Below are 13870 nucleotides of genomic sequence, written 5' to 3'. Positions count from 1 at the left end.
AAAATAAAAATCGTCTAATTCAATCCATTTGATTTGATCATATAATCATTCATTTTGTTTGAATTTTTTTCAAATCCTATATGATCCAATTCAAATTTTTTCGGTTTGAATTGAATTAGTTTTCGATTTTTCAAAGATCTTAAAATTTGTTGCATGATTATTATGCAAATAACATCTTTTATATATATTGACTTTATAAAAAAAAATTTGAATACAAAAGCATTAGTAAACCATAATATAGTTTTTTTTTAGCAATGAGATATAAGTTTTTTCTTGGTTTAATTGATGGGTTAATAAGTCTTGGATTTAGAAAATTTTGGGCTATGATTGAGAAAATGCTCAAGTACGTAGAGGGAAATTAATATACTGGATCGATTTGGATGAGATCGATTTTTATCAACCAATCCGAAGACTGATCCAATCCAATTAAAATTTGCGATTTTTTTCAATTTTTAAATTTAGATTTTTCGATTCGATTACCGCGGTTTGAATCAGTTTGGATAAGTTGACCAAAAGACTAGTTTTTCTTTGCTCGAGAAATAGAAACCGACAATAAAGGGTTCAATCGACACGTGACTCAACAGCTGATAGGCACGGGAACTCACGTGCATGGGCAACGGGATCTGGGCCCTCACCTGCTTTGCTTCACTTTTCAGCATTTAACGGCCCCATACATGGAAGAATATTCGGTTTCATGCTTTGGATCAAACTTCTTATTTTAAAGTTAGGGAAAAATACTTCTAGTAAGAAATGTATTTTCTCATGTTAACGATCTTTTGATTTTTATGCTTGATTTTTTTTTTTTTTAAATATGGGTCCATCATTTCTTCTCTTTGCAAGAAGCTTTATATTTCTCCTATTATATAAGAAGTATAATTTTTTTAAATTATTACATAATTGGATAAATAATTTGTAATGGATGAGATAATCCGTTAGTTATTAAAAATAGGGTAAAATATGTAAAACTACTTTATAGGAAAAGAATTCTCGTGTTATAGGAGAGTTCTTTCTCCTACTAATGATATATCGAAATATATGTAACAATTTTTTTTATTTTTGTTTTTTAATGAGAGATGAGACCTATCACATTTTGTGTCTATAGTAGGAGAAAAAATTCTCTTATAATATGAGAAAATAGGAACCCTGAGTTGTTTTTCAAAACACCATAATTAAAAAAATTAATAACCTTATACTTTAATGTTATATCAATTAAACATATTTGAAAATTTTAAGACAAAAAAGCCCTTATCTTTAACCCCTATCATCTTTTGCTTCGCCGATAACTACCACCTTTTTTCCACCACCTCCAACCATCCCCCGTAAGCCATAACTGACAAGCAATCTCTTCATTACAGTTTTGATCAACAACACTGATGCATGCTGCGAACCAGGGCTAGAATATGCTTCAACATTGGAAGCCATGTATGTATGGTCTAGTCTAGAGAGTCTTTGCAAATCATATCTTCGTCTTGTTTATAATATTGATTCATTTGGCTTTTGATAATTTTGTTACCATTTTTTTTTTCCTTTATCAAATAAGCTTTAGTTCTCTTAAAATATGTGCTATTTTGATGATTTCAATATTCAATAAAATACATGAACGAGAACAAAAAAGTTTGATTATTTGAATGACTAATGTTTGGGTTTAACATTGTAGATTTTTTGCATCGACGACCACTCTCCGTGGAGCAACAATGGCAATTTGAATGATCGATTTAACACCGTGGATTTTCTGCTAAGTGGTCGTATTTGTTTGGGTTAATTCGAGCAGAGCGTGTGTCGTTGGGGAGGATGGTAACGGAGTCGGTGACAACATTGCCGCGGTGATACCAAGAGCAAGCAGCTGTGTCTAGAGCAAAAGCTCATCGATGTTTGAATCGCTGCGGATGAAATCTCTATTTTTTATTTGAATAAACAACCTTCTTAGTCTCTGGCAATATCTACGAAATTCTTTTTAGTCCCTGACAATAAAAAAAAGACCAAATTGGTCCTAACAACGTGCAAAAAAGGCCACATTAATGACAGAGGAGTTGACATAAGGACTAATGTGGCCTTTTTTTTCATAATTTTAGGGACCAATTTGATCCTTTTTTATTGCCAGAGACTAAAAAGAATTTCGTAGATATTACCGGGGACAAAAAATATGTTTACTCTTTTTATTTTAAGTAAAAGGGAGTTCTTTTCGGTGTTGGAGTCAAGCATGAGGCATAGAGCTCGTCACTGTGGAGGTGGATGATATATAAGAGGATTTCTGTGACCATCGCAGAGGCTAGAAAATATATATATATATATATATATATATATATATATATATATATATATTTTTATTATCAAGTCTTAACCGTTGATTTTCGTCAATTTAATTATTGAGTCATATTTATTAATTAATTATTAGTTTTTAATAAATTATAACCGTTAAATTAACCGAAATTAACGGTTAAGATTTGATAGTAATAAGTAATAAAAAAAGAAATAATCAATATAAATTTTCCCTTAACTTAAAGTCATTCTATATGCTTAATTGATAGAGTTACACTGCTTTTTGAAAAAACCTTATATAATAATTTATCCTTAAAATTATGGAAAAAATATTTGTTTTTTTAAATTACATAATTTATGTCATTTCACTCTCACAAAAATGTGAGACTTACATCTTTATTTTTTTTGTCCACTCTCTCTTCCCCTTTATCTATTTATTTCTCTCACTTAAAATGATATAATTTTGCATCCTTTAAAATGACATATCATTTTTTATTTAAATATAACTCACTAGGATCTTACATAATGTCGTGTAGCCAGTTTGGCTGCGAATAATGGCGATGTCAATTTTCTAATATGATTAGTTAATATGACACTAAAAATTCGTTCTATCCGTTTTTTAATTTGTATCATATTCAGATTGGTACAAATTGACTGTATTGAGTGTAGTCAGATTGGTAAAAATTTACTGTATTAAGTGTCAAAACTTTAATCCAATTAATTCAGATATTATTATTCATATTAAATATATTCGTATTCTTGTTGTGTTGTGTCCATAGGCCGAGCCGAGCTGAACTTTGGTCTTAAAAAGTTAAGTCTGTGTTTAAATGTGTCGCCTTATTAAGCTTGTACCTGTTATGAATATAATTATCGGCCTGTGACCTGCCTTATTTACAAAAAATAAAAGCCTAATTTAGCCTGTTAAAAAAATAAGACAACAAAAATTTATCCAAACAGAATATACAATCAACAACACTAGTAATTCCATAAATATTCATAAATTCAATGTATATCCAAACAACATAATATAGAACAAAATCATTTAAAAAGTCTGTTTAACTAATAAAATATGGGTGAAATGGATTGAGAGGAGAGAGAGCTACTACAAATAGTATAAAAAATATAAATAAAAATAAAAATTAATATACTAGGTCAGTCTGAGAGGCTCCAAGTCCGAGCTTTTGAATTAGAGCCTGAAGCCTTTTTACTAAACGAGCTTTTATATAAGTCCAAGTCTGGTTCCAACAACCAATATTAGGCATGTAAGTTCAGACCTTCACGAGCCGAGTCAAATATCCCTGAAAGGCCCCTGGCTCGTTTATCACCCTACGTCCATCCAAATTATCACCCCTTAAATACGAACGAGTATATGAAATTTGTTGCTCAATCTCAAATATCTCGAACGCACGCATTATATTTAGAGTAAATACTATTTTTGGTCCTCAACAAATTTTACGATGCCCGTTTTAGTCCTTAGCAAATAAAAAGGTCCATCGTGGTCCCTAAGAAATACAAAATAAACCATTTTAGTCATTTTGAGGACTAATATAGGCCTTTTTTGAAATTGTGAGAGACCACGATTTCAACTAATTGGTCCATTTTAAATTTCTTAGGGACCACAATGTACCTTTTTATTTGCTAGGGACTAAATCGAGCATCGTAAAATTTCCTGAGGACCAAAAAGGGTATTTACTCTTATATTTAAATGACTAGGCTGATATCACTCAAGAAACGAGCATAAAATTTAAAATGCTACGTTTTGGGAGAAAGATATCATAATATATTATATTTTTGAATTTTCTTAGGATTTGTATTTTTTATTTTATAAGAGATAAAATTATCTATTACACATATAAAAATGTGTAGGGCCCATATATATGGGATTAGAGGTGTGCAAAAAAACTTGTTCACTTGCCCTACCCTTGATATGACCTTGACCTCACCCATAAATACCTATTTTTTTGAACTGAGTTTAAATACTAACCCACTTTTATTTGGGTCAGTTTTCGACCTGACTTGATTTAATAATGACCCATTGACCCAAAATTTGACCCATATCCGTTACGTGAAAAAAAAAGAAAAAAAATCACAATTACACTAAAAGAAAAGTTTTAACGTAAAACAATTACGTCAAAAATTTTGACGGAAAATATTTTTGTCAATTTTTTTTACGGAATCTAAATTTCGTCAAAATATTTCACAAAAAACATATTCATCAAAAATTTTGACGAAAAACATTTCTATCAAAAATTTTTGACGGAAAAAAATTTCATCAACATTCTTTACAGAATTCAAATTTCGGCAAAAGTTTTCGACGAAAACATTTTCGTTAAACTTTTTAACAAAAAGAAAATTTCGTCGAAATTTTTAGCGAAACACATTTCCATCGAAAGTTTTCAACTAAATATTTTTGTCAAGTTTTTTGATAAAAAACATTTCCATCAAAATTTTCAACGAAACACATTTCTGTAAAAAAAAAATCGTAAAAATTCTACACAAAAAATATTTCGATAAAAAATTTTGACGGAAAAAATATTCTATCAAAATTCTTTAGATAATCTAAATTTCGTCAAAAGTTTCGAATGAAACATTTCCCTCAAATTAATTTCCGTCGAAATTTTCGTCTGAACACATTCCTATCGAAATTTTGGATGAAAAACATTCCGACAATTTTTTTTACGAAATTCTCTTTTCGTTTAAAACATTTGATGGATGAAATCATTTTCGTCAAAACTTTTGACGGAAACTAAATTTCAATAAAAAATTTATTTTTGTAAAAATTTTCATAAGAGAAAAAATTTCGTCGTTTTTCGACAAAATGTATTCTGACGAAAAATAATTGTGTGACAAAATTTTCATCATTGCAACGTAGAAATTTTGTGATGAACCCAAGTCAAAAAATCGAGTCAGGTCGGTTTTGATCCACTTCAGAAACCAAGTCAGACTCACTTCAGAAACCAAGTCAGGTCAGATCGACCCGATTCTGAACTAGTTCGAAAAAATCCAAACCAAGTCAGACCTGACTTAGATCAAATTAATGCGGGTCGGGTCAAAATTCCTAACCTATAAAAACCAAGTTGGGTCGAGTCAGCACAAAAACCTGACCCGTCCTGACCCATGCACAACCCTATATGGGATCATGTAAAGATAAGAGAAAGAAAAAGGAAATATAGGTTTCACACACTTTTATGTGTCTATAGGAGATAATTTTATCTCTTATAATATAATAAATATTAATATCTTTTTTTTATTTATCGTATTTAAGTCCTGTTGAGTGACCGGTCCAGGTAATACATCAAATTTGCATTCATCTAAACCGGTAGAAACCGGATCAACTTGGCAGGTTTGCAATTTTGCATGAAAATCGGAGGGCCGAGACTCATAATAAGCCGGTCCAGGCTTGACCAAACACAGATCAAACTTGTTCATTACAAGTGGGTTATAAATAGTGTGTTTTGTCATACGATGAGGAACTTTGAATTCAGACGCAATATGTAAATAGATATGCGGGAGCCATTTGTATTTTGTGAACCAGGAATAGGACGCAAGTTAAAAAACAAAGATGGCGGGAGATTCACTAATGTTAATAGGGTTCTGGGGTAGTCCATTTGTTCTCAGGGTCAAGTGGGCTCTTGAACTAAAAGGGATTCAGTACCAATATGTGGAAGAAGATCTAAGCAACAAAAGTGCCATGCTTCTGCAGTATAACCCTGTCTACAAAAAGGTACCGGTTGTTGTGCATGACGGTAAGCCCCTGGCAGAATCACTAGTGATTCTTGAGTATATTGATGAGACCTGGAAGCAGAATCCTCTTCTTCCACATGATCCCTATGAAAAAGCCAAGTGATTTGTTGATGAAAAGGTATGAAATATGTGGCATCTGAAGAGGCTGCAAGTAGTAATTAATTAGTATACAGCATATTATCATATCCTTTTCTTTTCTTTTTTTTAACACTAAAGCTACTAAAGTTTTCAACTGATCTTCAATATTCAAACTCTCATACAGAAACCAACCCTTTTTTATTTTCAGTGTGTACCATCTGTTATGGTCACCTTTTCCAAGGGAGGAGAGGAACAAAGCAAGGCAGCACAAGAAGCTAGAGAGAATCTACAGACCCTTGAAAGTGGACTTGAGGGAAAGGGTCTCCTTTGCTTTAAACCTAAACACATACATACAAGATGCATCAATTGAATTGTTCCCAGATAAAACATGTCCTGCAGGAAACAAATAAGAATTACTCCATCAAAACGAGACAAATTAAATGCCTCAAGAGTAGCAAGGGTGTAATCATTCTTCCACCATTTTGAAGATGAGAGAAGCCAGGTTATCATTAGAAAGGTGCTTCCTAAGCAATATTTTGTACAATGATAAACTTGAAAGACAAAAATTGAAAATTCTCAGTACTAATATACTGCTATGCCGTTCGCACTTCAAAATGCTTCCCGAAATGCTCTGCAGTGGCCATCTAAAAAGTTTCCTTGGTGTCCTCCAATCACGATTTCTCAACTTAGTATAAGCTCTCTTTGGTAGGCTTTATCTATCTTTTCGGTTCTCTGTTACCTTCAACAACCTTTGGATGTATTCCATTTAGCTATGTACCTCGTGTTGAACACTAAATGCTGAGCTGCAAATCATAAATGCATGAACAAAGAATCTCAGTGGATAAGGAAGAGGAGAAAAGGGACCAACTTAGGAAAGGCAGAGAACTAAGAAAATATTATAAAGAGAATAGTAAAAGCAAAATATCAACATCACAGCATGATTGGCTTTGTTTCTTTATGATACTTGCGCAATCTGGGAAAGGTAAAATAAAACAATGGGCGTTGCAATTGTTTGTCTTGTTTGCTGGGCCATACCACGATTAATATTGTGGACATGTAATAGAAATTTAACCTTTCAGTCAATATGAAAAACCAAATCAAACCTGTTAGACACCAAGTAAAACAATTTTGTTCGTAAATGATAAGCCAAAACTACACATAATGATAAAAAGGGAAATCTAACATTTCGAAATATAAGACAAACAGTGTCAGCATAGCATTCAAAAATCAAAATTATTTTGAATTAATAACTGGAATACAATGTAAATTTTTCCTCTACTCTCTTGACAAAGTAGAGCAAATCTACGATGACGATCTCACATTCTAAAATTGCTTCATGGAGAATGAGTTAAAGTTCCTACATGGCAAAGCACAGTGAAAGATAGAAATTCCATAAGCCTAGTAAGAAAAGCGAATGAAATGATCCTTCCCTGTTGATGCAATGCATAACTGTAAGAACTCCAACTGTCAACTTGAATGACATTTCGTGTATATATAAACACAAAGCTCATGAGCTATATTCCTCTATTTACATCATCTCGAGCCACAGCCAGAACCAAACATAGGGCAAAAGAAATAGTAAATCAATTGAATATTCATTTCTTTCAACCAATTGATAATATAAGAGTGCAGTCCTTTGGCCCAGTTAACAGGGTTGTAGTCCCGTGTTTACAGATAAAATACCAAAATGAGTGAGGAAAAAAAGAAGAGTAAGCACAAAAGGTAATGGGGATGAGGAAGGAAATTTCTTACCAACTGCAGATTTCCCTCCCTTAATTGGTTGGTAGCCATCCTCTTTCTCAGATTCTGCAAACAAACCAAAAGGCTTTAAATTTATTAATTTATACTTTCTCATTTTGAAATTTCTAGCTTTAATCATTGAAAAGATGAAAACGGGAAAATTTGCTGATAAAAAAGTCTTCAGGAATGGAGGAAGCTATCTTTTTTTCTCTGCAAGTTATCGGCCAATTATGAATAATACATCAACAAAGACAAAGAAGACATTTTTCTCTAATCAAACTAAAATCACCAAGACTTGTGTTAACCATACTGAAATTACTGATTTATAGCAAACCATATCTCTGAGTTTGAATGTCAGTACAAATACAAAAGAGCATGATATACTTCCTTCCTAACTGCTACGGAACTTCTAAAATTATAAGAATATAGATATTGCAGCATCTAGTAAGAAGCTAATATTTACGAAGAAGGTACATGAAGTCCTCCTTCCAAGTTTTATATGACAATGTTGCCTGTGGGTTTTTCTTAGTTCTATTAAATAATGATCTAGGTATGAAAAAATTTAACGTCTATTAAAGACAATGAATTACCAAATGAATGAAATTGACTTCCGGTTACTGCTTCAACTCCGAACACCTCAGCCTGAACATGTCCATAAAGCATGAATTATTCTCAGAAAGAGAGGAGAGAAGAGGGGGGGGGGGGGGGGGGGGGGGGGGAACCTGCAAATCTTGCAAGAAGCAATCAGAAAAACTTAATGGATTTGATGTTACCTACCGAGTGAAGGCTTCAAGAATGGAAAGGGTCTCACTATCCATCTGAACTTTATCTTCATCCATCATTTTAAGGATATTGAAAGGTGGTTTGTTAGCAGAAAGGTGCATTCTAAGCAATATTTTATACAATGATAAACTTGCAAGGCCAAAATTATGGATATCAGTAATATACTCGTTTGCATAGTCAAAATTCCCATGTTTCTCCAAATACTCTGCAATGGCTAATACAAGTCCATGTGGCGGCCTCCAATGACAGTCTTTCAACATAGCCAAAGCTCTCTTCATGGCAATAATAGCCTTGTCCATTTGTTGCCACTTGACAAATCCTTCGATGAGAATCTCCCACGTCTTGTAGTTTGGACAACCACCATTCTCCAATGTGTGGAGATGTAATGATTCGGCTTCTTCCATTAATCCATTCCGCACATATGCACCCAAAAGAACATTAGAGACTCTGATATCGTACTTCTGACAATTAGACTCCCATTCTATGAAGATTCTCTTGGCTTGTACAATTTCACCAAGCTTCACCAAGCATGTTAGCATGCAAATGTAGTTGGCACAGCTGATTCTTCCACCAACCGCCTTACTAGCTTCCCATAACCGCAAGACTCCCTCCTTTTCCTTCAAAGAGGTATATAGTGTTATGAGGAAGAAGTAACCAAGACGGTTACAGGTAGATAGTTTCTTTTCAGCATTTTCGAGAACCTGAATGGCTTTGCCAGATTGTCCCACTTTCATATAAATATTGGCTAAAGTAGCAAGACTGCTCCATCCCACTTCAACATTCTCGTCATTTTGCATTACTCTGAAAACTGTTTCTACTGCTGCAACCCCGTATCCTTCTCCCTCCCCACAAGCATTCATCCAGAGGTTGTAGGACAGAACATTGCAGGGTACTTTATTGCGCTTCATTTGCTGGATAACAAGGGGTACCTTCCTATACTCGCACGTGGCCAGATATAGTTTCATCATCTCATTATAAGGGTGAGGGCTCACAACTAGTCCCAGTTCATAGAGCTCCACCATGAAAGTCTCAGCTTTACTAGAGTCCCTATCTCTTACATAGCTACGCAGAAGGGGGAGACAGGCAGCTTTCTTTGCTGCTGAGTCAGGTATAGTCATAAAATATTCTTTAGCTTCCGTTAGACTATAATTTTTAATTATTAATTCCATTTTCATAGCATGATCAGCTGGGATTATACAGAAATTCTTCTGGTTTTCCATCCATTTCAATACCTGTGCAAAAGAATAATTAACCAATTGAAATTTCTTAATGAATGAAATAGATTCTGCCTCATAAAATCCATAAACTGCATTGCAATGAAAATTATGAAATGCTCAACAGAGATTGAAAGAACCCATAACCAGCAACAGTACGTTATATGAAGCTGTAAGTAGTTACTCCCGGAAAGTAGCATAAGCAACTGGCCCCAAAGACACTATGGTGGTACAACTCATCACGAAGCCGCCGCTATACCAAGGATAGACAATACAATGCCAATAACTTATACTGCACACATGAATTCTCAAAACTCTGAAGGTACTCAAAATTCAAGACATATTCATATTTAATAATCAAAACCCATAAATTTAAGGCTCAATCATCATTGATCTAAGGCATAACTAAAAACAATAAGTCAATAAAAATAAAAAACATAACGAAATAAAAAGTACAGCACCAAATCCTAAATAGGTTAAAGCCTTTAAGGCAGAAGCTAAACATTCAACACATAAAAAAAGAAGCAACAATTCTCCTTATTCCTCAATCGAAATCATCATCTACAAGATCTTCCAAGTTCTCTTCATCAGTATTGCCTTCACTATCACTATACTTGTAGATCTCTTCCTCTTCACTTTCTACATTACTTGCCACTTCTTCATCTCCAATAATATCCCTTGTACTAGAGCTTGAAGTTGCTATCTTCTTTAATCTTGCTCGCTGCCTAGTGAATGGTGTAGGCTCACCTGCCTCGACTACATTAGCAGCAACTCCCGAGGTCGAAGTATCATCATAAAAATCAAAATCCTCTTTATTACTTTCTCCATCTCCGCCCATTTCTTCCATCAGCCCCTCATTACTATCATCAATGTTGTTTAGAAGAATGGGATCAATCATACCACAGTTTTCAAAACGTTCTTTAAGAGCATGGTTATACTTAATAAAAACCAAGTCTTCCAACTTTTGTTTCTCAAGCTTGCTTCTCTTCTTAAAATGAATCTATTGTATAAATTACAAAAAAGAATTAGTTTCACAATCACTACATGAAACTCTAAAAAGTAAAATAATTAACATCTACTTACATTCTAAAAAATACTCCAATTACGCTCACATCCGTGTACACAACATGTCAAGCTCAACACTTTAATAGCAAATGCTTGCAAATTTGGAGTAGATGATCCATACATCCTCCACCACTCGGCTGTAATGCAATAACTAATTAGCATTACTATTTACATGAATTGTCATCTACTCATATAATTAAATTTATCAAGAAATGCACTTTTACTTACCAGGAGACAAAGTGGCCCTTTGTCTTATTGCCGCTTTAAAACCAAAGATGCCTCCAACTCTCATGTATAATGACAATTCATTTGTAATGCTATCCACCCCTTCGTTAGTTGGTATCAGCCTCTCAATGCACTGATGAAGTCCAGTCATCACTTTTGAATCATATTGAATTTGTCGATTGCAATAGAAGAACTCTGGGTTTAGAAAATAGCATGCTGCATGCAAAGGATGATGAAGTTGGCACTCCCATCTTTTGTCAATGATAGCAAAAATGTCCTTGTATTTGTCTTCCTTTCCATTGAAGGATCTTTGAATAGTTTCCTTAGCCCTATGCATTACTTGATACATATAACCCATTGCAGGATTTTTTTCATTATAAACAACCCTAAGAACATGCACAAGAGGCCCTATAGCTTTAAGAGAATAAACTACATCATTCCAAAACGTAGGCATGAGTACAATGTTAGTTGCCATTTTCCCCTTAGCATCTTTAGATCTCATAGATTTCAACCATTCATCTGAAGTAAACATCTTTCTAAGGTTGTTTTTTTGTTTGTGCAACCTTTGAAAAGTAAGAAACGTTGTAGCAAACCTTGTGACTCCATGTCTAACCAATTTCATCTTGTTTGTGAACTTCCTCATCATGTTTAATGCCAATGAATGGTTATGAATAAAGCCTACAAGAGCGATGCCTCTTTGTACTGCCTTTTTAACTCGAGGGATCTTTTCAATATCTTCTAACATCAAGTCCACACAATGTGCAGCACATGGAGTCCAATAAAGATTCATTCTTTTGACTTGTAATAATTTACCTAAGACCAGATTAAATGAACTTAAATGAATGATCAATATTAAAGCAAGTAACAAACTTTTTAACACTTAAATTGTGAAACTAAATTAATTTTAATTCTTACCAGCCACGGCATAGTTGCTGCCATTATCAGTTATCACTTGAACAACATTCCCTTCCCCGATCTCCTCCACAAAAGCATCCAACAACTGAAATAGCTTATTCTCAGTCTTCATATATGCAAAAGCATCAACACTTTTCACATACATAGTCCCAGATGGACAGTTCACCATCAAATTGATCAAGGTCCCATCCTTCTTATCTGCATCTAAGATAATTGAACATCCAAATTTCGACCATTCTTCCTTATGACCCCTCAACATTTCCTTTGTTTGCTTCATTTCCTTCTCTAGGAGTGGACCGTTCGTCTCGTATAAGCTTGGAACCTTTAGGTGTGGACCATAATTTCCAATAGCTTCAACCATCAACTTGAAGCTTCTCGAACACACAACATTTAAAGGTATTCCATTTGTATATAAAAATTGAGCTATATACTGAATCGTTCTAGCCCTTGCTTCTTTAAGGCAAGCATCATTTATACTTGTCTGCCTCTTGGTCTTTCCTAATTTAAGAGTTTCTTCTGGACTTCTAGAAGTAAGTAAATCCATCGGGCCTTCTAGGCTTTTGCCTTTCTTGGCCTTGGAGACAGTTGTAGGAGTATCACTTGATGATGTTGCAGTCCTTTTCCTACTTTGAATAATAGGGATTTCTTGCATCCCTTCTTCAACGTCATCGTCTTGCTTCAACTCAGCAGTGTAAGCAGCAGCGTCAGCTCTTTTCTTCTCAGCAAATTCCTTAAGCAACTTCTTAATTTCAGGCAGACATTCCTCGCAAGCATTTAGATCCCCTATTGTACCCATCTGTTATCGTATTGCTCTAGTATTCCCACCGAATAGTGACTTTGCTACACAAACCACGTCAAACTTTTCCTATTGTCCCCTATGAGGCTGGAAACACTGCATAAGAGAATCTTGAGCAGAGGCGTGGGAAATATGAACAGAGAAGGGAGTGTGCAAAGACAGAGGTGCTAAGAGCAAAGGAAAATCACAGGGTTTGGCCGAACATACAAGTTGACTGCCGTCAGTAAAAACAGGGACGGTGCAGTGGGTTTTCTTGTAAGGGAGAAGGTTTTCAAAACCTAAAATGCTTCTGATATTTATAATGGGGAAGGTTTTCAAACCCTAAAATGCTTCTGATACAATATAAAGGAAATCACGAAAATCTCCTGAGAAAGAGCGGGAAAACTCAGAAAATAGGGGGGCAAAATTGGGCTTTTACCCCAGTGCAGCGTAGCGGCCGCTACGGACGCGATGGCCGCGATAGAGGGCGAGATGCACGCGACAGAAAAATCAAGCGTAGCGGCGCTATTGGCCGCGATTAACTATTTTTTGAGCTTTGAAGCACAATTTGCAAGAATAGTAAAAAGCACAAGAAAATCGAACCTCAAGTGCGTGCTGGTAGCGCTTCGATTTAACGAGGGTTCTGGAGATGCGTCTGAGCTCGGAGTGTGAAAGCTTGTTGCCTTGGTCCACCCAATTTTGAAGCGCTGGCAATGGGCTCCGTTTGGGGGTCCTGAGTCCCGAAATTCGGTTCTTCATGATGTGTTTGCGCGCGAATGGCTCCTCCGTCACATCTAACGTAGAATTAGAAGCGCGAGAAGCTACGGGGCTCCATAGACTTCGTGCGCCGAACACAAAACTGATGCTTCAAAGTTTTCCAAGCAAGCTTAGCGTCATCGTCAGAAACCGGGAGAGAGAAGGGATTGGGGAACAATTAGAGAAAGGTTCAGAGCGGCGTACCGTCTGATTCCGGCGGAGAGGGAGCGGTTCGCCATCCAAAGCTACGGCGTCGCCGATCAAAGCCTTCACAGCTGACGGACGGTGCTGATTTTCGTTGACACTGGATGGGACA

The 13870-nt window shown here is 35.1% G+C and overlaps 1 protein-coding gene and 1 pseudogene across 4 annotated transcripts; one reads left to right on the top strand and one right to left on the bottom strand.

Moving 5' to 3' along the window:
• The first annotated feature begins 5817 nt into the window (after nucleotides 1-5817).
• On the top strand, nucleotides 5818-6821 carry LOC133314292 (glutathione transferase GST 23-like; annotated as a pseudogene).
• LOC133314291 (pentatricopeptide repeat-containing protein At5g27460) lies at nucleotides 6809-13870 on the bottom strand. Of its 4 annotated transcripts, none has more exons than XM_061515743.1 (6): nucleotides 13759-13870; nucleotides 13402-13657; nucleotides 8599-9836; nucleotides 8412-8463; nucleotides 7834-7887; nucleotides 6809-6884 (listed from the first exon to the last, which is right to left on the bottom strand). In XM_061515743.1, exons 1-4 carry the CDS (start codon nucleotides 13791-13793, stop codon nucleotides 8436-8438), a joined length of 1557 nt encoding a protein of 518 aa, XP_061371727.1. In that variant the 5' UTR covers nucleotides 13794-13870; the 3' UTR covers nucleotides 6809-6884; nucleotides 7834-7887; nucleotides 8412-8435. The 4 variants fall into 4 exon arrangements, with proteins under 4 accessions (XP_061371727.1, XP_061371725.1, XP_061371724.1 ...); XM_061515741.1 differs by having other exon boundaries at nucleotides 13402-13663; nucleotides 13759-13827; XM_061515740.1 differs by lacking the exons at nucleotides 6809-6884; nucleotides 7834-7887; nucleotides 8412-8463; nucleotides 13402-13657; nucleotides 13759-13870 and adding exons at nucleotides 10902-11020; nucleotides 11112-11921; nucleotides 12024-12883 and having other exon boundaries at nucleotides 9713-9836.

This window comes from Gastrolobium bilobum, unplaced genomic scaffold (assembly GCF_033153095.1).
Source record: "Gastrolobium bilobum isolate Gb01-03AN ecotype WA unplaced genomic scaffold, APGP_CSIRO_Gbil_v1 utg12160, whole genome shotgun sequence".
NCBI lineage: Eukaryota > Viridiplantae > Streptophyta > Magnoliopsida > Fabales > Fabaceae > Gastrolobium > Gastrolobium bilobum.
Note: the sequence above shows the minus strand (reverse complement) of the source record. Positions and strands in the feature narration are given on the sequence as shown.

Coding starts and splice junctions, on each gene's coding strand:
- LOC133314291 (XM_061515740.1), bottom strand. CDS start 12,819: ATGGGTACAATAGGGGATCTAAATGCTTGCGAGGAATGTCTGCCTGAA. Junction 11,922..12,023: donor CAGCAACTATGCCGTGGCTG/GTAAGAATTAAA, acceptor ATCTGGTCTTAG/GTAAATTATTACAAGTCAAA. Junction 11,021..11,111: donor AAGGGCCACTTTGTCTCCTG/GTAAGTAAAAGT, acceptor ATTGCATTACAG/CCGAGTGGTGGAGGATGTAT.